This window comes from Rhinopithecus bieti, unplaced genomic scaffold (assembly GCF_001698545.2).
Source record: "Rhinopithecus bieti isolate Rb0 unplaced genomic scaffold, ASM169854v2 scaffold_35903, whole genome shotgun sequence".
NCBI classification, from domain to species: Eukaryota; Metazoa; Chordata; class Mammalia; order Primates; family Cercopithecidae; genus Rhinopithecus; species Rhinopithecus bieti.
The window spans coordinates 323,188-348,876 of record NW_016815549.1 but is presented as its reverse complement, the minus strand read 5'-3'; the positions used below and the strand labels follow the sequence as shown (position 1 = coordinate 348,876).

Genomic DNA, 25,689 nt, shown 5'->3' with positions numbered 1-25,689 from the left:
ATGGCGATGGTAAAAGGATCGGTGGTTGCCAGGAGGCAGTGGGCGGGGGGATGAATCGGCGAAGAACAGAGGATTCTTGGGGCAGTGACGCTGCTCTGTATGATACCACAGTGTAGGGGCCCTGTCATCCTACAGGTGCCCAGACCCATAGAGTGCAGGAGCCCCAGGGCTGGCCCTGACCTGAACTCTGCACTCTGGTGGCAACCACGTGTCAGGGCGGCTCACCGATTGTACCAGCGAGTCTCTCCAGCTGGGGCGCTGACGGTGGGGGCAGAAGGTGTACGGGAACTCTCTCATTTCTCCTCCATTTGCTGTGAATCTAAAACTGCTTTAAGAAATAAAACCTGTGGGTTAAAATAAAGAATAGGTGAAATTAATGTTAATCACAGCTTTTAATTAACTCCATATATCCAAAAGATTATGTCAACATGTAATCAATATAAACATTATAATGAAATATTTTACATTCTTTTTAATGCTAAGTCTTTGAAATCAGTTTACATTTCACAGTCCCAGGGCATCTCCACTCAAAAGAATTCACCATATTTCTAGTGCTAGGCAGCCTGCGGGTCAGTGGTGCTGCCCGACAATGCGGGTCCAGCCCTCTCTGTGCCCCTGGGGACTGCCCACCCCACCCACCTCCAGCCGCCCTGTGGTCTTCACAGCTCACGAGGGGACACTGCTCCCGAACCAGCTCCTACACATACCTTGGACCCGGCTCAAATGCCCACTTGTGGTCAGCAGAGCAACGCCTCCCACAGACGTCCGCGTCCTAATCCCCGGAAACTGTGACTATGCTACCTTACATGGCAAAGGGGACTTTGCAGATGGATTAAATGAAGGATCTTGGGATTATCCTGCATTATCCTCATGGGGTCTCTGTAATCACAAGTAGGGAGCCAGAGGGACGTGAGACTGTGGTAGTCAGTGCTGTGACGGGAGGCTGTGACGGGAAGCAGAGTGGAGTGACGGGCCTCGGGGCGAGGACTGCAGGAGGTCGATAGCAGGCAGGAGAGGCAGGGCATGGGTTCTACCCTGGAGCTTCCAGGAGGTGCCCACACCTTGATTAGCCCTATATAGACCCCCTGCAGACTCCTGCCCTCCAGAACTGTAGATAATGAATGTGGCTTGTTTTAAGCCACTGAGTCTGTGGGCCTTTGTTACAAGCAGCCATGGGAATCTCACAGGCCTCCCCAGGTGAAGTCAGCCTGCCGGTGTTTGCACCCCCTCCGCTGAGCCTGGGGCCCTCATGCCAGGTGCTCCTCGTGCACAGACGGAAGAGGAAGGGGACCTGGACTAAGGTGGGCAGGGAGATGTAGGGACAGAATTTAAAAGCTTTAGGAGGAAAATTCAGCCGGTCAGTGATGGATTAGACCTGGCAGTGGGGGCAGCCTGGGGGGCTGAGGATGGCACCCGGACCCCCTCAGTTTGATCTCCCCCTTAATGTCTCCCAGGACTCTCTGGATGTACCTGTTAGCATCGCTGCTCCTGGCTGCAGGGTCTGTCTGCTTGTGCTCTCGCTCTCTCTCTCTCTCCCCCTACAACACCAGCCAGCCTGTCACCCCTATGAGAGCAGGAGACAGTGCCCATGCTGCCCGTGGATTCCAGCCTCAGTGTAGTGATGGGACACACAGCAGGAACTCAATATGCACACATCATATGGAAGATCGAATGAGGGGGTGAATCTGGATTCCTAGGCCCGTAGTATGGGCCTTGAAGCATAAAACGTTAAACAAATAGAGGGAATGGGCCGGGCGCGGTGGCTCAAGCCTGTAATCCCAGCACTTTGGGAGGCCGAGACGGGCGGATCACGAGGTCAGGAGATCGAGACCATCCTGGCTAACACGGTGAAACCCTGTCTCTACTAAAAAATACAAAAAACTAGCCGGGCGAGCTGGCGGGCGCCTGTAATCCCAGCTACTCGGTAGGCTGAGGCAGGAGAATGGCGTAAACCCGGGAGGCGGAGCTTGCAGTGAGCTGAGATCTGGCAACTGCACTCCAGCCTGGGCGACAGAGCGAGACTCCGTCTCAAAACAAACAAACAAAAAAAACAAATAGAGGGAATGAATGGGTGAGTGGGTGAATTGATGTTCCTCGTATCTGCAGGAGTTGGACTTGGGAGTCGTGGATATCTGAGGAATTGGGTTTGCATTGCCTGCAGGGGCTTCCTAGGCACTGGCAGCTGGTAGGTTTTTTCTTTTATTTTTATTTTTCAGATGGAATCTTGCTCTGTCACCCAGGCTGGAGTGCAGTGCTGCGATCTCAGCTCACTGCAACCTGCACCTCCTGGGTTCAAGAGATTCTCGTGCCTCAGTCTCCTGAGTACCTGGGATTACAGGCACCTGCCACCTCACCCGGCCAATTTTTGTATTTTTAGTAGAGACGGGGGTTTCACCATGTTGGCCAGTCTGGTCTCGAACTCCTGACCTCATGCCTCGGCCTCCCAAAGTGCTGGGATTACAGGCAGAAGGCACGGCGCCCGGCGGGGACCGTGCTTTAAATGGACCCGCCTTCCCTGTCCTCAGGACCCTTGTACCTGGAACACAGCTGCCATCACAAAGTACGACCGTGGTGACCTTTCTCTCGGGGTCCTGGAGGTCAGAAGTCTGAGAGTGTTTTTTTCGGAGGCTCTGAGGGAGCCTCTGCTCTCTGCCTCTCGTCCCAGCATGGCTGCCCGGGTCCTTGGTACCCTTGACCCGCGGCCGCATCACCCCACTCTCTGCCTCCGTCTGCGCACGTCCTTCTCTGTGTGTGTATCTGTGTCCCAATTTCCAAATTCTTATAACGCCAGTCATACAGGACTCAGGGCCCACCCTCATCCAGCACGACCTCATCTTAACTAACTGCATCTGCAGAGACGCTGTTTCCAAATTAGGCCACACTCGTGGGTTCCAGGTGCACAGGAATGGGGGAACACTACTCAAGCCCGTCCAAATGCCTTTCCCCAGCCAGGCACAACCTCTCTCCTTCCTTCCGGGTTCTGCGCAAACATCACCTTGTCCAAGGAGCCTTTCTACCTTTCTTGCCTGCAAACCAGCGACCCCACCGCCCCTCCCTCACCATCTGCCTGCACCCCCACACTGTTGATTCTTCTTCCCACCCTCGTCGCATTTGATGCTGTCATATTTTTGCTTCTTTCCTTATTGTCCATCTGTCTCCCTCCGTCTCCCCTCCTAGAAGAGCCCCTTCCTAGACAGCAGGGGCTTTGCTCATGGACTCTTTGCTGCAGGCCACACCTGGCAGGAGCTCTGGAGTTTGCAGGTGTGAGCAGGCTCTTCTGGCCCAGGGCGGGGAGCAGGACTGAGGCCTGCTGGATGTTGCGCTAAGATGAGCAGTGCCGGGAGTGAAGGGAAGAGAGGATTGAGAGGTATTTGGGAAGCAGGATCGATAGGCAGGTCTTAGAGATGGCTCAGCAGGGTGGGGAAGGAAGGGGAGGCTCCCCCTGTGTCAGGCTTGTAAACACAACCATTTGTTTCTGCAAGGGCCCTGGAATTTTCTGGGTCTCTGGATCAGATCGATCCTCTGCTAATGGGCCTCTCTCTGCGTCCTTCCCAAAGAAAATCAATTCTCTGATGTTTGAGAGTAAGTGCGTCCTAATTACACCTCCACTGGGCTTCTTTGTTCGCTCCAGCCTGGTCCTCCCTGGGGAGGCCAGGGACAGACAGAGGCCAGATGGGTCCTGAGGCCCCTTGCCATCCTGGGGAGGGGCTGGCCCCTGGGAGTTAGAGGGCTGGGGGTTGGGGGTCTGCTCTTTGTCCTGGCCTAGGAGGAACCTTGTGACCCTGAGGCCTGTGAGGGACACACATTCTGGGGACCTGTGGCCACATGGCCAGCATGCCCAGAGATGACAAACAGTCCACTTTTCTGGAGCCTCAGGTTCACTTGAAGATGTAAGAAATGTCTCCATGGAGAAACCACCAAGGATGTGTTATAGAAGGGCATGAAATAGCTCCCAGTGGGTGGGGCCTTTATGCTAAAGCAGCTCCAGGCCTGTACCCTCGGCCCCCAAGGGACAAACTGGGTGAGTCTGAGAAGCACTGGCCTCGCAGTCAGGCCACACACATCAGCGCAGGCGGGGCTCGGAGCCAATTGCTGGGGTCTGAGGCAGGAGCACTGAAGCGTGGTTCCAGCCCAAGGCCTCCTCGCCCAAGCTGAGGAGTTGCCCCCAGTCCCCCGAGCTCAGCTCCCCGCAGCATATCTCGGCAGTGATCGGACATGGGGAGGCCCTGCAAGGCATGCTACCCACGACAGGAGCCCCAGGGTCGTGCGCTCCACCCGTGTTCCTCTCCCCACCATGGGTCTGTGTCTGGAATCTGCTTCAATAGAGCAGGGGTGAGATGGGAAATGCTTCCCCGAGCACCTCTCTGATCCTCTCCAGTAGAGTCAGGGTGTATTCTGCAATCCCAGTGTATTAAACAGGTGATGATAAGAGGTGTTGGTTTCAGGGTCTCTGGTACTTAATCTTCAATGGAGAATTAATTCCATGTCCTGATGCATGGACAGCTTCCGAACAACAGATATGAAGTTGCCTTTGTGCCTTATCTCCCTCTCCTTGCTGGGGAGCCAAGGCGCTTTAAAGCTCAGTGTACTCTCAGATTCTCACTTGGCCGGGAGGGCCTTGCCCAGGGAGGTACTGAGTGGACAGCCTTGTCTCCCAGCATGAGCCCAGAAGATGCCACTCCAGGGTGGGCACAGTGCTTTGGGTCTGATTTCCAGCAGCTGCCCGAGCTCTGGTACCTGTGTGGGGTCCCCTAACATCCTGTGCTGCAGGTGGTGGTCAGGATAGAGGATGGGGCTCCCTGGAGGAGCTCAGAGTCCAGAGAGGGAAAGAGGCAAGCAGACAGGCCACAGGAATGCCTCAGCACAGCCATTGGCCTGAAATCAGACAGGCCAGTGTCAAATCCTGAGTCAGCCACTTATTAACTAAGTGATTTCAGGCAGAGAACTATCCCTTTGGAGGCTCCTCTGGTCCGCTGTGAGATGCATACGGTAACCTAGAGCTGCCCAGCACATAGGAAGCACTGGGGAGGAATGACTGGCTGGGATTTGGAGCCAAAAGGACCTGACTTTGGATCCTAGCTCTGGACCTAAGCTCCACACCTGCGTGAGTCCTCAGTGTTCCTGAGAGAGCCTGGTCTCCTCTCCTGCCTTGTCGGGATGCACTGCCCCCAGGCAGAGTGCCCAGGACTGCACTCAAGGTGTCTGGGGTGCTCTGCCCACACGGGCACAGGGCAGGGGCTGGACACCGTGTGGGCTGATGAAGGCCGCACCTGGAGGGCACGTGGCTGATGGCTGTCCCCCTTTTCCCCCAGGTCGTCGGATTTCGGGACGTCCTACACCAAGCTCACCCTCCAGCCTGGTGTCACCACCGTCATTGACAACTTCTACATCTGCCCGACCAACAAGAGGAAGGTAGGTGCTGTCCGGGGGTGGCCACCGCTCCGGCTGCAGCTCTGGCTCTCGCCTTGTGCCACTCACTCTGCAGAGCAAGGAAGCTGCTGCCCTGCCTGCTGTCTCCTACTTTGGACCAGGCCAGAGCGTGAGATGTTTCCCTCCTGGCTCTTGCTACCACCCTTCCCAGTGCCACCTGACACCATTCTGTGCTTTAAGCCAGAGGCCAGGCTTTGGACGAAGGCACCGCCTGCATACCTGGGGCACATCTGTCTTCCCCCCGGTTGGGGGGTGGCACACATCCATCAGGGCACAGCAGGGAGGAGCTGTGGGTCCGGAAGCAGAGAGAGAAGCAGCTTTCTTGGGTTGGGAGCCCTCGGAAGGCAGTGCTGAGCAGGCCCGTTCTTCGGAAGCTGGTTGTTGATCTGGTTTTGATTAGGCTGTGATTTCCACCTGAGCTCTCCTCGCTGTTTCCTTGGTCCGGGGGAGCTTCCTGACTTTGTTCTCTGGCTGGCTGTACAATAGGAGAGAGGGGTCTTTCCGAGGCTACCCACCGTGGGTTCCGTGAGAAGACCCCTCCTGCAAACATGTGTCTGTGTCCTGGCCCACCCCGAGCCCAGATCGAGGTCGGCAGAGGCACCAGGGCAAGGCCGTCCTGCGAATCTGACTCCATTCAGCAAAGCAGTTCACGGTCACAGAAAGGGACTCAGACCAGTGTTTGCATCCCAGCTCCCCTCTCTGTGCCTCAGTTTCATCAAATGGGATGTCACCCACATCTCGTGCAGGGAATCGTGAGCTCTAGGATCCGGCACCCAGAGCTCCTGCATGGTGCTCGGCATGAAGTGGGCACATAGGCCCCTGTGCTCAGCTCTAATGGTGACTTTGAAGGAGAGATCTGAGCAGCTTGGAGTCTGTGAGAACGTCCGTAAATCAACAGAACATCCAGAAAGGGAGTCATGTGGGATGGTGATGATTCCAAGGGTGCTGGAGTGTTTTGATGGTTGTGCTGGTGGCAGGTTCACAGGGACTCAGAGGAGCTGGGCGCACTGGAGCTTGGCAGCTTCTGCTGAGACCACAGGCCTGGCAGCAGCAGTCCATGGAACAGGGGGCCTGAGATGTGTGCAGCCTTGATGGGGCCGTCTCGGTGGTCTCAGCCATGTTTATTCATGGGATGTCCTCCCTCTTCCTAAAGCAGGTTGCTTTGCTGGTTTTGTTTTGTTTTGTTTTCTCTTCTTGATTTCTGCTGTAGGAGCTTCCAGTTGGACAGACTTGGAATGCAGAGGTGGGGAGGGTTGCAGAGGGGAGGCAAGGGAGACCTGGCCCTGGGGACACGAGAGGCACCTGCTGGAAGGCCATGTCTTGGCATGTAGGGAAGAGGGGTGGTTTGACCTGAGCCAGCCCCTGCTTTTTCCCGGCCCCAGCCCTGGGGATTCACACACCTGATCTCTTTCCATCCCACAGTGGCCCAAAGAGGGAGGCATCATTCTCCCCCTTTCCAGGGCAGGACATTGGACAAGAGGTGGGATTTGCTCAGTCTCACACCTGGTGGGGCAGGGGGCCGGATTTGAACCCAGCTTCCCGGAGCCCAAAGCTGAGGGTGGAGGGCATTGTCCAGGCTTGGCAGCGGTGAGGCCTGCACCTGCTGGAAAACCCAAGCCCTATGGGAGCAGAGGCAGACACTCTGCCTTCTGGCCCGGCCGTCACCCCTTCTTCCTGGGATTGCTGTCATTCAAATTTGAGGCAAAGACGAGTGCCTTGGGGCTGGCACTGACCCAGGTGAGGGTCCACACCGACCCCGGATTCCAGCTGGCAATGGAGGAGGCCATGCCCCCCACCTCTTGGCCCAGGCTTGAGTTCCTGTCCATCCATCCAACCCAGTCCTGGTGGTCTTCCAACGGCTACCCTTCTCCACTCCATGCAGGGGACACTCTGCTTCTGTCCATCTGGTCACCAGCTAGGAGAGTCCACAGGTGTCTGGGATGTGATGGTATCTCTAGGGTCAGCCCCACAGGCCGCGTCTATGTTTGGAAATGTGAAGAGCAAAGCAACAGGGGCAGTAACGGAACCAAGACAGACTCTGAGGCCCTGAGGTCAGGGAAGGTGTCACATGGAGACTGGGCCAGACATCACGAGGTCAGATAGAGCGTCTTCCGCATGGAGCAACCTGGGGACGTGGCCATGGCCTCTGCTGAGCCTCAGTTTCCTGACCTGTAAAGCGGGTGGGTGGGAGGACCTATGAGATGATACATAGAATGTGCATGGGGTCAGCAGAGGGGTTTCTAGGTGGCACCAGACCTTCTGCGCAGGCCAAAGGCTGGGGCTCCGATTTGGGGTACTCAGCAGAACTTCCTCTACAGGCGGCACTGGGGAGGCATCTGCAGTCTTGAAAGCAGACAAGCCCTGAGACAGGTTATTTGAGTCCCTGGGCACAGGCTGGATTTCAGAGCCAGGACATTTTGGACGTTTAGCCTAGAAATATCACTGCGGGTACAGGATTGGGTCTGTTGGCTGCCTGGCACCCAGCACAGAGGCTCAGCTGACTTTAAAGGGATGGTATGAATGAATGAGTGAATGAGTGTCACAAACAGCAGTGTGTGCTGCCCAGCAGATGCTGTAGCCGCATCGGGTTTGCCTGGGTGCAGACACTGCATTTGCAGGGTGGTGTAGAGGACGGTGCCAGCACTGGGGATTCCCCGTACTCAGTTCAGCTCTGCCAGGTGCCCCCCATCAGGGAGCTGCAGATGTCTTACCTGTAAAGGGGACAGTGATCAAGGGTGGGCTTGACAGGTGAGCGCCTGGCAGAGCCTTACTCAAAATTGCCATTTGCTGTCAGCTGAAGAGAAGCCCCCAACGATGTCCCAGTCCTGACCCCTGCAGCCTGTGAATGTCACCTTCTATGGCAAAAGGGACTTTGCAAATGGGATTAAGTGGAGGATGTTGTGATGGGAAGGTTCTCCTGGGTTGTCTGGATGGGCTCAGCTCAGTGTCATCACAGGGTCCTTGTGGAGGGTGGCAGGAGGGCTAGGGCTGCAGGGGGAGCTGGGAGATGGAGCAAAGGCTGGGGCAGGGCCTGGATGGGGCTACAAGCCAAGGAAAGCAGGCGCCTCTGGAAAGAAGTTGGAAAAGCCCAGGAAATGGACTTGCCACCGGAGCCTCTGGAGGAACCAGCCCTGCCAACACCTTGCCTTTAGCTTTGTGCCCTCCATGGCCAGAAGAGAATGAATTTCTGTTGCTTCAAGCCACGGAGTGTGTGGTGATTTGTTGCAGCAGCCACAGGAGGCTGATACAGCCACTGTTTTGAAGAGGAGGCCGGGGCTCCTGCTCTCCCCTCACCCACATTGTTCTGCCCACCCCACAGTCCCCCAGATGGAACTGGCCTCCCGTGGGCCCTCCTCCTCCTGCTGATACACTGATCCTGATTCCTGTTGGGCCCCAGGTGGCAGGAGCAAAGTCACAGGTGCAGACAGGGCTAGGCTTCTGGATGCCCCGGTTTGGGACTGTTCTCACCTCTCCCCACCTACCTCCTCACCGCAGGACAAAACTGACCCTCTCTTTGGAAGGCCATGATCCCCTAGGTTGGAGGCACTGGGAGCCCCACCAAGGGCCTTGGTGAATCTGAACTTGTTGCTTCCAGAGCCCCTGATGCTGCAGGAACTGCTGTCTCAGAGGCAGGCAGGACAGTAACGGTGCGGGGCCAAGAGTGCGGTGGATGCAGGGCACCGGGGAGTGGCAGGGGAATGGGATGAGAGGCTAGCCTGAGGCCAACCCCCTGGCTTTTCCGGCTGGGGCATAGGGGCCTCTGCCTGGATCTGAGTCTGGCCCTGCAGCCTACTCGCTCTGAGACCTTGAGCAAGTGTTAACCACCTTGTTCCGGGCTTCCTCATTGGCGAAATGGGGATAGTAGCAGTGTCTACACTGTAAGGCTGATGGAAGTAATGAGGTGCTCCTTGTCAAGTGCTCAGATCAGGGCCTGGCCCAAGGGAAGGCCCCACGAGTTAGTCGTGTGACCCACTGTTATCCTTAGAGGGAAACACTGAGGCCCTCCTGGCCAGCCATCTGAGACTTTAGGTTAGGAACTGGCTGCAGGGTGACAGAGCCTCACATGTGTGGCCCCGGTAGGCTGTGTCTATTGGAGGGACCAGACGTGGCCATGGAGCAGAGGCATCCGGGTGGCTGTGCCAGGCACGGGGTCATTGCCCTGGCCCTGCTTATCTGCACCCGCCTGGTTCCCCTGGGCCTGGGCCAGGCTGCTTGCTTTTGGCATGGCCTGCCCACACCTCTGTGTTTAGAGAACACATTAATTATCAGTGATGGGAACCAGGGCAGCAATTTGTTATCTAACTAACAGGGAGGCATGTGTTTCCCTGTGATGCTCCTGGCAGCGTGCTTCTGCCTTGGGAGAATGAAACATTGGCTCCTGTCTGCAGAGGTGGGATGGGCCACGTGCTAAGTGGGGCTGGGGACAGAGGTCAGGGGGTGGGCCAGAGAGCATGTGGACTCAGAGGCCGAGGGCAGCAGAGGGCCTGAGCTCCAGGCAGCAGGCTCTGCTGCTCCTTCTCTAGTGGTACAAACTGTAGGCAAGTTCCTAATCTGCCTGCGCCTCAGTTCCTTGTCTGTAAAGTGGGGTCGTGATGGTGAATAAGGATTACTTGGGTTAATGCATATACAGTACCTAGAATCAAGCCTGGCACACAGTTTGATAGTGGTCTTGCAACAAGTGGGAACTCAGGCTGATTTGGTTTTAAATGCATTTAGAGGCAGAAAAGTCACAGTTACGATTCCACATAAAACGAATTTGACTTTACATGTCAAGTAAGGAGTGGGGCAAGCCAGAAAAGCTGGTTAAAGCAGAAGAAGAGACTCAGGGGGTACAGGGCTGGTCTTCAGACACCTGCATGGTGGTCCTGAGGAACAAGAGCAGCCCATGACTGGGGCAGAGGCCAGGCGTGATTCCTCCCTACTCCTCAGCCGTGCACAGCCCCTGGCGCTCAAACGGAACTCAGGAGAGAAGGATGTGATGGGCTGGGCTGGGGCGTGTCTGGGAAAGATATTTCAATGTAATATGAAGCAAAAATGGCCTTTATCATTGTATGAAACTTACCCACTCGGAGTTTCTTGATCCCTTCTGCTACCCCCTCGGTGATCATTTTTGGTGTATCAGACTTTCGGCTGGAAGCAGATGTCCCCATACTCAGATGTGTGGGCGGGGGCAGGGCCCCCCTCAGGGTCACGATTTGTTCACTTCCATTACCCAAAGCAGAAAATGGAGGCTCAGGGAAGCTCGAAGAGTCGTCCGAGGTCACCCAGCCAGTAGACAGAACAAAAACAATCACTGACACATGGTGTTTGAACCCAGGTCTGCCAGCCCCTACGGTACCCCTTGTCATGCTCCGGGCTCCCCAGGCACCCTTGCAGCTAAGTTCTAGAGAGCTGGTGGGGCTTGCTGTGCGAGCACAGCCTGGCCCACTTGGCTAGAGGCTAGAAATCAGCAGCTCCTTACTGCACACTGGGCGCAGTCTGAGGGCTGCTGAACTGTGTAACTCTGGACAGATCCCATTTCCTCTCTGGGCCTCCATTTCTCCGTCCCTTAGATGAGGCAGCTTAACTGAAGGCTGTCCAACCCCCCTTCTAGCTCCACTATCCTAGCCTCTCCTGGTCTCCTCCTGGGGCGATCCTCTGGGAAGAGGAGCAGCCATGGAAGGGGATGCCCGTGCCCTGGCCATCTCCGTGGTGAGAGGGCAGCTTGAACGGGGTCTCTAAGCCCCTCCCAGCACTCACACCCACCCATTCAACAGATATGGGGCTGAGGCCCTACTAGGTGCTGGGCTGTGTGCTTGGTGCTAGAGAGAGCTCTTCCCTTTGTCCAGTCTTACAGAAAGCAGATACAGATTAGGTATCTACTATGCACTGGATCCCTTGCTGGGCACTGGGGAGCAAAGGTGAACTGGACAAACAGCTCTAACCTTCTAGAGCCTCTGAGGGTCTGGTGGGGCCCTAAGAAACTGAATCTCCCTGCTGCATGTTTATAGAAAGAATGAGATAAAGGGTGGCCAGATGCAGTGTCTCACACCTGTGATTCCAGCACTTTGGGAGCAGAGGCTGGAGCATCGCTTGAGCCCAGGAGTTTGAGACCAGCCTGGACAACATAAAAAAAAATAAAAATTAAAAATAGCCAGGCCTGGCATGTATGGTCCCAGCTACTCAGGAGGCTGAGGTGGGAAGATGGATTGAGCCCAAGAGGTTGAGGCTGCTGTGATCTATGATCCTGCCACTACACTCCAGCTTGGGTGACAAAGTAAGACACTGTCTCAAAAGGAAGAAAAGGGGGCAAAGTCAGCCTTTAGCCAATAGAGGATTGACCTGGTGATTCTGATTGGGAAAAGCCCACTTTGTTTACAGGAGCAGTTGGATGAGTGTGTGCCGTGCCAGGTCCACCTCTCTGTTATTGGATAACGGATAGGTTTTGCAGGAAGATGTGAATACTATTAGGAGTCCATTTAGCAACAATTACAGGCGGAGCAGCACTTTATAGCTTCTTGGAGACCACTTTGCAACCTGTCTTAGGAAATGAATTCCCTTTTATTTTTTTCTCACCTGCAGTAGAATCAGCACTCCCCGGCCTTGCTGCTCCTGGCCAGGCATCCTACTATTGTCATGGCCGGACCCAAGACCCTGGGGGTCCTGAAGACCCCACACATTCCCTACAATGCTCACATCAGCTTTGGGCCAACAGCACGTTTCCTTCCGACTTGGCCCCAGGAACCCTGTGGCACAGGGAAGTGTGAAGGCACAGCCCAGAGGAGCTGGCCCAGGCATGGAATTTCTTCCAAGCATCGTGTTTTATATGAAAAATTTATGTGAATTTGCATCTTACTCCATTATATATCAGTGTTGGCTTGAATATTAAAATCACACACACACATTTTCACCAAAAAAATCTTTATGTCAAGCTGGTGATCTGGGAGAAGGCCAAGTCCTGGGGCACCCTGGCCCATGCACCATATCACCCGGGCCCTTGATCCCAGATATGAGAAGCACAGGGTTAGGACAAAATCCCCATGAGTTCACCTCTTCCCTCATTCCACTCACTCGCCCGTGTCTTCGTGGGGGAACTGTTGCCACGTGCCAAGCACTCAGGATTGAGCAATGAATCAAGTGAAAATTTTGTTTTTAAGAAGCTCAAAGTGTTGCAGAAAGCGAAAACTTCCACTTGGCAGAGGCGGTGTGGTCATGATAAAGAATGGCCCTGTGTCCTGAAGGGCTTTTATGAAAGATCAGCCGTGGTCTCTAATCCCTACAGCAGCCCTGCAGGGTAAGGATGCTCATGGGCCATCGCACAGGGGAAAGAAATTGAGGCCCAGAGAGGCCAAGTTGCTTCCTCCAGGCCCCATGGCAGGCGGGCTGTCGAGTCATGACGTGCCCCAGGTCTAAGGGCCTCTATCAGTGCTGCCCTGTCACCACCCCCCAAAGCCTTCCAGCAGCTCTGTACAGACACCAAAAACCTGTGCTTTGGGCACAGGGCCCTGCCCCCAGGGGGAAACCTGAGGGATGGGGCACAGGCTCTGGAGCTGTGGATCCCCTAATACAGGTTCCCAAGTTCTCTGGACCTCAGAGTCCTCAGCAGGAACACAGAGTGGTGGTACTGCCTGCTCTCCAGGCCCCAGCTTCATGGGACTGTGCCATTCAGGCCGAGCTGAGTCCCAGGCTCCTCTTGAGGCTGTGCCCATGTCCGCTTCCTGTGGACTCTTTGAGTGCCTGCGAGAACAAAGAAGTCCAGTACTTTGTTCTGCTCTTTGTCTGTGGGTCTCTCTCCCACCCATGTGTAGGGTGGCCGCTTGCTTCCCCACCACACTGGGCTCTAACGGCTTCCCCTCCCTCCTTCTCTTCTTCCTTCTCTTTGTCTCTCACGCTTTCTGTCTCACTCTCTTCCCTCCACTCCGAACCCCTGCCTTCAGCCCTACAAACGCCTTCGCAGTGCAAGGCCCCGCCCCCTTTCTGCTGTGGAGGCCCCTCCCTGCTGTGGTGGCCCCGCCCCTCCCTGTTGTGGAGGCCCCGCCCCTCTTGTTAAGGAGGCCCCTCCGCCACCTTTCTGCTGTGAAGGCCCCACCCTCTCCCTGCTGTGAGGGCCCTGCCCCTCCCTGCCCCTTCCCCTCCCTGCCCCTGCCTCTCCTTCCTGCCAACTGCTGACCTCTTACACTGGCCAGGGTTTTCTTTCCTCTCCTTCTGGACCTGAGCTGTGCATGGTGGTGCTCAGAGGCAGCCGAGATTAGCCCGGGTCCCGTGGACATAGGACCCCAGCCTTCTGTGGCTCGGAACCCCTGTGAGTCATGTACTGTGCCCAGTAGGGGATGGCAGCACCCTGTGGCTGCTTTGCCACTGCCTGTGCTTTGTGGGACCCCCACTCTGTGTGCAGGAGCTTGGGAAGCCCCAGAATCTGCCCTTGCACTTCACGGCTTTGACCTTAAGGCCTTCTGAGCAGCAGAAGCCAGGCTGCATGGTCCCATGGTGCCAAGATGCTTTCGCGCTGCACTGCGTCCTGCTGTGCAGTTCTTCCTACTGAGGGTCTGGCCAGCGTCACCCGCTCCCCGGCCCACACATCTGATGAAGAGTGAGTCATGAGGGAGGGCAGGGGGACAGAGTGGGGAGAACGGGCTTTATGGAGACTCAACCCCAGGTTTCCCATTTCCTGGCCCTCCGACCTCTGCACCCCAGGTGTGAAGTGGGGATGAACATTACCCAAATCATACGGTCATGTGGACTATTAAATGGGAGGAGGCCTGACTCAGCAGCATAGGCCTGGCCCTGGCAATCAGTGTTGTAAAGTGGCCAAGGGAACCGGCCAGTGCCCCACCCATGAGACTGCACTCAGGTCAGAGCCAGTGTGGGAGGCGTGAGGGTACAATGCCAGGCACACAGCTGGGTCTCAGACAGGACCAAACTATCCCTTCTGTGTCTTCTCCTGGACCTGCCATCTGCCATGACCATGGACTGACACTCCTGAAAGCCAACCCATCCTTTAGGATCTCCCTGTGATGGGAAATGAGGGTGAGAATGGCATTATGCTTCAGGAGGGGAGTCAAAGGGTGCCATACCTGGGTCTGGGCTGCTGCAGGGCTGCCATGCGTGCATCTGTGGCCTGTGGTGGCGTAGGGGTGTGGGCACCAGTGTGCACCCTCGTACAGAGTCTCCTCCACGGTGCTCAAGCTCAGGGTGCCTCATGGGACCCCAGGACCTGGGCACAGCCTGGGGCAGCCACCCGCAGGGGCAGCATTGCTAACTTTCCTTTCTGCTAGTGATTTGGGCTGCCAGAGAGGATTCCCGGTGCTCTGAATGGCCATGCAAACATTTGCAAATTGTGATCATTCTCTGATGATGGTCTCCGGGCAAGACTGGCCATCAGGGGAGGGGCATCCCTAGCCTCCTCAGGAGGGGCAATCACTCGGGAGCCCTGAGCCAGGCTTGCTCATGGGCAGTGGCTCGCAGCGGTGGCCAGGGTCTTGTTGGGGGGTGCCCAGCCAGCCAGGCCTCTCCCTCAAGTTGTTTGCCCTTTTTCTTGAGGAGTGGACATCAGAAGCATCTGTGGACATGGCTGAAAGACCACCTTTTAAGCATCATGTTGCAGACCAGACACACAGCTAGGCTGGGAGGTGGGGAGAGTGTGCAGGGTCAGCACCTCCGCACGGAGCCCCCTAGTTTCGGCCTTAAATATGCAGCACACGGGGCTTGTGGACATGATGGTGCAGCTACACCAAAGAAAAACGCGGTTAGAAACCAACAGGAAAGCTGGAGTCAGCTGTTTTGATTCCAGGACTCCAGCTTGAAGGTCCAAGCGTGGCCAGCAGCAAGGCAGCTCACCAATGGGCACACCTTGGGTGCTTCTGGCTCCCCAGCCATGTGCAGGACCCCCTGCCAGCTCCCCACTTTTTGGCCCCATTCCCCTTTTGTAACAGGGGTGAAGGCAAGGCAATTGCCCAGCAGAGCTCCAAGACCAGGAGAGCTCCAGAGAGAAGGAGCTTTTCCTCCTTCGTCCAGACCAAAGGACCCATTGGAAGCCCCTCCTCCTCACCCCTCATGGGCGGGGGTTGGGGGGGTCTTTGCCCTGTCTGCCCTCTCTTAAACAATTAGTGATTGTCAATTGTTGTGACAGCCCTGCTCCTGGGGCTGCACTCAGTGCTTTGGGCTGAATTGTGCCTCTCAAAAAGATATGTTCGTGTCCTAACTCCTCATCCCTGCCAGTGTGTCCTTCTTTGGGAATAGGGTCTTTGCAGCTGTAATCGAGGTAAGATGAGGTCATTTCCAACATGACTGGTATTTTTATAAGAAAAGGAGAGGAGACTCAGAGACAGACAAGACAGAGGGCAGGTGACATGAAGACATACGGGGGAGAGGAGAGGGCCAGGATGACAGAGGCAGAGGGGAGTGAGGGAGCTACAGGGCGGGGGCGCCTGGGAGCCCACAACACTGAAAGCTAAAAGGAAAGCCTGGAATGGATTCTCTCCCAGAGCCGTAGGGAAGCACTGCTGACACCTTCATTTTGAACTCATAGTCTCCTGAATTTTAAGAGGACACATTTCCGCTGTTTGAAGGCACTTTGTCTCACGTGATCCTCAGAGCAATGATCAGCACTGTGGTTGCCCAGTTTTGCAGATGGGGAGAACAAGGCTCACAGGGGCTGAATGATCTGCTCAGGGTGGATGGGTGGGGATCCAGCTTCCGGCCTGTGAGCACAGCACTGCCTCCCACGCTCCACCCATGCTTCCTCTTCCCTCTTAGGAGGGATGAAAGCAGGAGATGCCAGGCCCCTTCAGACCCTCACCCGGCCCAGTAACCCACAGGGCCAGGCCATTTGCAGGAGGGAGAAGATGGCCCTCTTGATGGGAGAGTGGTCTACATGGACAAGGAGGGCCAGGCTGGCTAGCACGTGTCAGTGGCCAGCACATGGCAGTGGACAGCCCAGGTTTTGGAGGGCCTTGGAAACCAGGCTGAAGGACACAGGATGACACAGAGCTCCAGAGGCTTCCATGTCAGGGGTGATGGAATCAGATGTGCTGGTTGGTTGGTTTGCCTTTTAAGAAAGTCCACTTGCTGCAATTGAGAGACAAATGGGGTGAGGGAGAGTGAGAGGCAGGGAGGGTTACCCATCCAAAAGCATCCCTCCATTCAACTGTTGACTCATTCATTCATCAGCCCACTAATTCATTCATTCATCTATCCACTTATCCATCCACCCACCCAGCCACCCACCCATCCATTCATCCATCCACCCACCCAACCCACCCATATAGCCATCCATCCACCCACCCACACACCCACCCACCCTCTATCCCTTCATCCATCCATCCATCCATCCATCCATCCACTCGTGCATTCATCATGCATCAACTTACTTATTCATTCAACTAATATCTATCCCATGACCATCTATGCTGCTGCTGACAGCTGTGAGGTGATATCTAGGTGAGAGATGATGAATTGGTGGACAGGGACAGGGTTAGGATATTCCTTGTTGATTAGGTGATGTGTTAGCTGTGGGTGAAGGGGATGCTGTTTCCTGAGATGGGGAGCCCTGGAGAGGTGGCAGAGCCTAGTGGGAGCATGGAGGCTCCAGGATGGGACAGGCAGCGTTCACCAGCCTGGGGCATCTGAGGCAATATCCCACAGGCTCAGGGCGCCCAAATGGGTGCTGGTGCATGGTCAAGGCCAGCAGTGAAAAGAGCTGCATGGGCCCCCTGCCATTGTAGATTCCAGGGCTGAGCTCTCAGGGGATGCTTCCTCCAGCCTGGGACAGCCTCCCTGGTCTCTTTCCTGGTTCTACCCTGAATTCTCTGGTCAGCTCAGCACAAAACAAGAGACAGAGGGAGCTGGGGTATTGACCCCTAGCTACTGGTGAGCTAGTTCAGGGCCCTTGCAGGCCCTGAGCATCCACAGCTCCCTCAGAACAAAGCCGGGCTCCTGGAAGTCCCTTGCCATCCCCACGTCTCCCCCATGACTGAACACTCAGGATGTGGCTGGTTACTCTGAGGACTGTTACTGTGAGGGGAGGGAGCCCCTGCCTGGTGGGAACAGAAGCCTGAGTGTGGAGCCCTGAGGAGGGCTAGGAAACAGAGCTGGGGCTAAATGGGCCATCCCTTCCAATCAGCGATGTTCTCCATTTCCCTTGATAGCCAGGCAGCATCGCCTGTGCCGGAGAAAAATGGCTCAATTGGGCTTGTCGGTGTACAGAGTTTTGTTTCAGAAATAGAGTGAACTCTGGAAACTTCAGCTCTAATGCATGGAAAATTATTCCCTCTTAAAGTCAATAGATTATTGTAGGAGAGGAGGGAAAAGAAAAAAAAAAAAAAAACTCGAGCTTTTCAGAAAACAAGTCTCCTGGGTCTCCTGCCCCTGGAACTAATAAAACAGAGAGAGGAAGGGACTCTGGAGTTCCTCCCTCTTCTGAAGAACATGCAGAACCGAACCAAAACACTGGAGCCAAAAAATAGAAAGTGCAAAGGCCCCAGGCTCAGGGGCACACACACAGCGGTCGGGGAGCTCCAGGCCTCTTCCTCAAGTGCTCCGGGGACCCACCTGATGGAGACTCACCATGTGCTGGGTGCTGAGCTCAATGGCTCTTCACCTGTGTCATCCATCAGGGCTGGAAGGAGTGGCGGAGGGACCTAAGAGAGACAGGGACCTGCCCACGGGCATAAGCAGCATCCCCCAGGACAGTGACTGTGACCACCATGTTAGAGACAAGGAAACAGTCTTGCGGAGGCTCAGGGACCCATCCAGGACCCCAAGTCAGCAGGGGACTGGGTGGTGAGTGAGATTCAGACCCACGGCTCTCTGAGACCCAAACCCAGACCCACCCTGCTGCATCAGCAGATTCTGATCTCACCCCACAGGCCCTGGAGAGCCTGGTGTTTGTGGGCACCTGCTTGCCTTTCTGTGATTTCTAAAGTAAGCCTTCTGCTGCCTCTGTCTTCTGGGAACACCAGAGTGCACCCTCTGCCTCATCAGCTCAGATGGCTCTCACAAAACACTCCAAACTGGGTGACTTAAACAACAGACATTTATTTCTCATAGCTCTGGGGTTTGAAAGTCCAAGATCAAGGTTCCAGCAAGGTCAGGTGCTGGTGAGGGCTGTCTTCCTAGTTTACAGGTGGCCGCCATCTCGTTATCCTCACGCAGCAGAAAGAGAGCTAGCCAGCTCTCTGGCCTCTTCTTACAAGGGCACTAATCTCATCACGAGGGCTCCACCCTCAGGACCTAATTCCTCCCGAAGGTCCCGCCTCCAAATCCTATCACCTTGGGATCAGGGGTTCAGCTTGTGAACTGAGGAGGAATACAACATTCAGTCCATTGCAGCCTCCTTTGTCCAGACCACCTTTCTTCTATCATGGGAGGTGGGAGGTCACATTCCAGCAGCAGCTCAGAGGCATCCAGGGACCAAGCCCAGGTCACCCAGCAGTGCCAAGGCTCAATTCAGCAAGGCCTCCCTCCAGGTCCTGCCTCTTCTCCCCTTCCCCGGCACCGGTGGCGCTTGCTCAGCTGCAAAGCTCAGCCTGCCCAGAGGGAGGCCTGCTGCGGGTCGGGGGGAGGGGGCTCTCTCCTCTTCTCCTCTGTGCCACCCCCCACCTCCCTGCCATCTTTGCCTCAATATTGCATGTGGGTTCCATCACAGCAAGGAATCCCCAGCTGTCTCAGCCCACAGTAAATAATACACGGTGCTGTCCTTCAAGCGGGAGACGAGGCAACAGGTTCATTATCTTGTTCCTGAGAGCAACTGAGGGACCCACATGTGCAGGGTGACCATGACACCTGGCCTCAGAGGTCATCAAAGGTCACAGGTGCAGCCAGTAATGGTGGGCCCCTGACTGCTCGTAGGGACGCTGCCATGGGCTTCCCACAAGAGCACATGTAGCCTCATTCCATTTTCCAACACTGTAGTCACGCAGCTTCCCTGTTAAGCAAGAAGTGGGATTTAAGGGAGCTCCCTCGGATAGGCTGTGCTTGCCATAGCCAGACTTTCATCCCTCTTCCCTGCAAAAACACATATTAGAAAATAGTGACAAATCACTTTCTTATCCCTTGTGCAGTAGGGGCTCTTACAAAGCCCGAAAGATCATTGCCTGGTAAAAATAGCTTAAATTCCCAAGTGATTTCTGCAATGGGGAATCCCCAGGTCCAGGGAGGCCCTGGTTGGGACAAGGGTAGTTCCAGCAGCTGCTGCCTGCTTTTGCTAACAGCCCCTGCTTTCTGGTGCTGAGAAACACCACCCCAGCACTGCAAATCCACTCATCCCCAGGCTCATAAAACTGGGCTTCTCCAGGCGTTTATCACATGAACGGTGCCACATCTACATGGGGACATAGGGCTTCAGCACTGCCCTCTAAATCTCATCCATCCTGGACACCCAGGAGTCTTAATACTGGGCCCCTCTCCATTTCCTCACTGCCCCCAGCCCACACTACGTTCACTACTGTCTCTTCTCACCAAGCTGACTCCAGCAGCCTCCCCATGGTCACCCTGGTCCTCCCTAGCCCACTTTCCTCCACTTCCAGAGCCCAGCTCTGCCTGGGCCACTGCCATCCCTGGCCACATACTTAGAGCCTTTTGCCAGCCTTCTGATGTCAGTTACTGCAAAATCCAGGCTACCTGAGCTGTGCCTGCTCACCTCTGCAAACTCATCTCCATGCCTGCAGGCCTGTGCCCGCTGACCAACCAGCCATCAGAAGTGGGTCCTTTCCAGACTGGGGCCTTGGCCCATGCTCCTCCCATGCTGGGACACATCTGGCCCCACCTTTCCTACCCCATTCTTTGTGGTCAATTCCTGTTTACCCTGCAGCTCTCGGTTCAGATCCTGCCTCCTTCTACCCACCTCCCTCCCAACCCCAGATCAGCTCAGGACCCCAACCACAGGATCTCTCTGCTGTTCCCCGCATACACAGACCAGTTTGCAGTGAGACCTGCATGTGTCTGTCTGGGGCGGTGCATCTGTCTTCCTTACCCCACAGATGTACCGCAGGGCAGGAATTCTGTCTCTTGCCTTTCTGTCCACCGGCACCTGGCACCCTGCCTGGAACATCATTTTGAACAAACAAACGCATGCAAGAACAAACTGATTAAAAAGCAATCATTAATGAAATCCAGTCTCTACAGGCTATGGCCCACGTGTCTGAAATGTTCACTGCAGGCCAACATCTGTGGATTCTGCTTTGGGCAGTGAACTTTCTTCCTGATTTTTTTCATCATAAGCAATGTAGGATCACACTCCTTTGTGCCAAGAATAGTAATTATATTTTCTGAAAGCAAGAAGGAGAACATTCCTCCAGATACATTCCTTGGTTAGAATTGCTAGGCTGAAAGAGGAAAGCCTTTGAGGGCTCCAACACATATTATCACCTTGCTTTTCCAAAGTGACCCCTATCACCAGCAGAGAGGAATGCTCCCGCGACCACTTGTCTGAAATACACTGGGAAGTCACCTTTGATTTTACAGGTAAGGAGTCTGTGCGGGGCTAATCCTTGGCCTCGTGGACAGTGATTCCCATTCCTCGGATGCTCTGGCCAGGCCTGATGTCTGCCATCCACTTTGGTACAAGGTGGGGTCCTTCCTCATCACAGAGCTGAAGTCATGGAGCTCTCAAATGAGAGCTGCCATGTACTAAGTGCCTGCTGGAAGCTGAAGCTAGGCACTCTGTGGAGTGCTTCCTGCCAGGGGGATTGTTGACATACAAGTGTTATCATCCCCACCTACAGACAAAGAGAGGCCATCACAGGGAAGTGTCTCCTTTGGTGACACAGACAGGAGCTGGGCTTTGAACCCCGGGCATCTTGTGCTGGAGAGTGTCTCACAGTCATGTGACAATGTGCCTCACTCTGGAATGGTGAGTGTGAAGCAAGGGCCCTGTGTCCAAGCAGAGAGGGCACAGCAACAGGAACGGTCACACCCAGTGGGCTGGTCAGTGTCCACAGTGACCCAGGGAGGAGGCAATCAGGTGCCTTTCTGCTGCCATTTTTCACCAGATGAGCAAAGAGCAACCACATCTAACATGAGAGACTGAGGAAGGCGATAGCCTAAAATCCTGGTCTCTGCCAGGTTGACAAGAGAGCCGGCCTTTAACACCCAGCAGGTCACTTTCTGAGCTAAGATGCCCCATTCCAAAGGCATCAGCATAGCCTGGGGAGCTGATCCTCTGATTGGCTGAGCCTGGGTCACATGTTCTCCATAGGGGCGGGGTCCATCCACCCACATGGCCATGGTGGGAGTCAAGGGAGGAGGGTTCCCCAAGCCTGGCAGTGGGCAGGAGCACGCACCCAGCAAAGGCAGGTGGGAGAATGAGAGCAGCTTGCGTCCCTGCATCCACAGAGAAGTCCAGCAACCATTGATGCTCTTGGTACATTTCTTCTATCATTACTGCTCTTTTATAAGAAAGCATTCCTTATTTTAGGACTTTAAAAAAATCTCCAACTCCTTCTTCCTGCTTCTTTCAATTCAGCAGCAAGTCTATCGATTTGAAGCTTGAAAGGAACTCCCAGCCTGCCTTTTCAACCTGCCTGCTTTCCTGGGGAGATGTCCCAGCTTGGACAGCATTCTAGATGTTGGCCTTTCATTGATGTGGTGGGGCATTGGGTGGGGGACTGGGGCAGGGAATGGATTCCCCAAGTCAGAGGCCCCTGAGCCCAGGCCAGACTACAGGGCACTGATAATCCACTAGTCACTGGTTGCCTAAGGGCTGGCCTCCTTCCCTTTCACCTGCTGGCCATGGGTCACTGGGCTTCTCCAAGACTCTGTGTTCTTGTTGGGACATGGATGGTTTCTGCACAGAAAGGGAGAACTTTGATAATGCTTATGATGAACCCAGCACTGGTGCAAGCACATAGTAGGTGCTCAGTTAATTCTTGTTCCTTTCTGCCTGCCCACAGGCCACTACAAATTCTCTTCTGAATGAGTTCGAACCCCTTGGGGACCAGCACCATATCTTATCCCTCTTTGCCCTCAGGACACACCAAGGGCAACCATATAACAGTACCAGTGAATTCACTAGAATGAAACACATGAGCCCCCGCATCGTGCCAGAGGGCCTGCAAAAGCTGGCGCTAGACAGTGGGATGGGTTAGGGCAGAGGGAGATGAGCTCTCATATTTGCTCGCAAAGACTGGAAGGAATTTGATATAACTGTGAATCCACTGGCGGATGAACGGAGCAGGGCCAGGGAGGGCTGGTGGCAACTGGAAATAGCAGCTCCTCTTCACACCTGCTGGGAGCTGGTGTGTTTTTTTTTCTGTGTCTGTGTGTATGTGTGTGTGTGTGTGTGTGTGTGTGTATTTCGAGCAGCTGAGGCTGCAGATGTTTGATGGTCAACCGCAGTTGCCTTCCTGGCTGTGAACCGCCCTGAGACTGCTGTCAGGGAGCTTGTCTGCCTGGGCAAAGATGAGGGTGCCCAGCAAGGAACTGGGGGCCTGAGTTCTGGGCCTGTCCCTGCTTGCTCCTGCTGGGGGCCATCTGCAGAGGACGACACTTCCCAGGGCCTCAGTTTCTGCTTCTGCAAAAGGAAATGGAGCCTCCTGGGACTCCAAGGCACTCTGGCACCACTGCTTTGTGTGGCGGGCAGCCAGGTGGCTTTGGTGGGGATCAGCAGACACCAACACAGACTCACAGCCGCAGAAAGGGGTTTTCTTGGCAAGGTGTCAGATAGAATTGAAAACAGGGAGGTGTCTGGGGAACCTGGGTGGCAGAGGGCAGGGGACCCAGAGGCTGCAGGCATCGTAGTAACCACACAGCTGCTGTTACAAAGAACCTAATGACTGCCCACCCTGTGTGTCTGGTAGATGGACTTGTCTGTTATGAAGGCAGGAAACTTGATGGACTGTTCCAACAGGACAGTCCACTGTAGGGGAGAGGTTATCCTTCACGAGGAAAGTGGAGTAGTTTTACCAGACAAAGTGGGGAGAGCGTGCTCAGTGCTCATATGTTCATTACCACTTGGGGTAAAACAAAGTGTCCGAGTGTCTGGGCCCTTTGTCCATCTGTCTCACGTGCTCGTCTGCTGTCTTGGCCTTTGCTTCCCTCCCAGGGCTGTGAACCAGCTAAGCTTGTCTTTCCTGCGGTTGTCTTTTTGTTAAGCCCATCTCATTTCAAAGCTGGGCTTGGTTTACTGCACGAAGGGGTAGTGACCGCTAGTGACTTGGCCTGGTCTTTCCTGCTCTGGATTTGTCCAGGGAAGGCCACTTCGTTCCTAGAAGTTCTGCCTAGCCCATTGATTGCTTGCTATTTGTCATGGCAAAATATGCTGGAGCTATAGTTTCCAATGTGATTGAAATTCTTAAGGGAAAATCGGGTTGATATTGTTGGTCAGGGCCTCTCAGCAGAGCCTCCTCCCCATCTCACTGCAAATAAAAGGATTGCTTCGTCAATGTCATCTTCAGGCCAGAGTTCCATGGGGCTGCTTCTTCCAGTTTGGTTCAGCAGACATTTCCTGAGCCCCTATTCTGGCTTGGCATCCGCTCGCTTGTGCTACTATAGAAATAAGGACCAGCTAGGGATCCTACCACTGAGACATTCAAAGTCCAGCAGGGAAGACAGGCAAGAAAATGGGTGATCCTTATGCCACATCGGCCGTGCATGCTGAGCCAGAGGGCAGTCAAGGGCTGCGACATGCACAGAGGCCTTGACTGACCCAAGCTGATGCAGATGAGGTGATGCCCTGGGTTGAGGCTGCTGCCCCAGGAGAGCAGCAAAGAGCCCACTGAAGTGGGGACAGCTCTGAGTGTCACTGTGATGGTTTCTTACTGTCTCAGTGACATAAGCTGGGTCTTCTCTGCGTCAGGGCCATGAGGTGAGGCATGTATCCACAACACCCTCCCCCAGAGCCTTCCCTGGCTCTCCCTTCAGCATCAAACTCCAGGCAGCCTGTGAGCCAAGCTCTTTATCGATGACTTTAATATTACTTAAAAACATTGATCAGCGCTTCCTGGGCTGGGTCCCAGTTTGTGAAAGGAGACTTTGACTAGGTATATGAACAAATTGTAATATACAAATAATACCACCGTGTAATTACTCTGGTATAAGAGAATAATTAAATGGGTAATTATGCGTCATAATCGGCAACGTTGCCTGCTCCACAAATCATGACGTCCTTAATGGTTGCAGCCGCATCACTGTGCTCCACGCACCTCATAAATAGATGCCTAAGGATGCGGCCGCGATATGAATCCTAATTGTCATGTAATTAGAGAGCAATTAAATAGTTATTTGTCCCAAATCAATTAGCCATTACACATCCTCCAAAGTCCCACTACACTTTGAACAAAATGTGGCTCTCTCCCTCCCTGACAGGAAAATGAAAACCTGTTTCCCAAGATCCAGGGCCCACGCAAAGTGGGGCAGATGCATTGCTGAGGGTCCTTGGCTGTGGTATCTTTGGTATCTCTGACCTCAACAATGACTATTTTCCTGGTCATGGTTGGAAGAGAAAGAATCCCAAGAAGGTGTCTCTGTCCCCTGGGGTACCAGCACTTTCGGCAGGGCAAAGAGGGTGGCTCGGCCCTAAAATCTGGACCAGGACGTGGAGGGCTGCCCACACAGGTCTCTACTAGAGAGTAACCCTGATTTCTCTGACAAAAAAGCATTGGCCCCAGTCCAAGCTTCCCCAGGTTCCCTCTAAACTGACGATGAAGACAGAGCATAAAATAGCCAGAAACAAAGAGAAAGACCATGCCAGCAGCTGAGGCCTCCCACGGGGTAGGTAGAGAAAGCTCATGGAGCTGGGACACCCTGGCCCATCGCAGGGAGCAGGAATAGCACTTCATCCTCCTGCCATGGCCATGGCTGCACTCAGGGGAGTGGGCATGTCCGCACTCACGCACCCTGCTACCAGGACAACTAGACGGCTTTTCCTCCCCACCTTCCCGCCTCCCCACTCCAACACCCCTGAGCTCTGTATTTGTGCAGTCTATAAGGCAGAAATAGGGGTGTGGACGGGCCTCTGGAGAGGGCTTATTCCCTGCAGTGTGCAGTCTCTGTAGAAGTACAGTGGTGAGGAGAATGGATGGAAGGTTAGAAAAATGGATGAAGTGGAGAGGCAACTCTCAGGGAAGAAGGCAGAACTAGGAAGGGAGCGAAGAGGGGGGTGGAGCAATTGTAAGACGATAAAAGGTTCAACCACGGAACTAGAGGTCATTTAGGAAGCCTGAGAGCGCAGAATGGACACTGCAGGGAAAAGGAGTCAGTGATGCGGAGGAGGGGCTGAGAAGGGGTCTGGATGACCAGGTGGCAGTAAGAAGACGCCGGGCTGGGAGGGCAGCAGAGCCAGCC

The 25,689-nt window shown here is 54.7% G+C and overlaps 1 protein-coding gene across 2 annotated transcripts in view; it reads left to right on the top strand.

The window, feature by feature from the left end:
* The window catches only part of SORCS2 (sortilin related VPS10 domain containing receptor 2), a 579,194-nt gene that overhangs the window by 361,197 nt on the left and 192,308 nt on the right, over positions 1–25,689 (top strand). For both annotated transcript variants that reach the window (XM_017853405.1, XM_017853404.1), the window contains exon 3: positions 5,313–5,412. In XM_017853405.1, the coding sequence (XP_017708894.1) occupies positions 5,313–5,412 (100 nt within the window). The remainder of the gene's footprint in view (positions 1–5,312; positions 5,413–25,689) is intronic.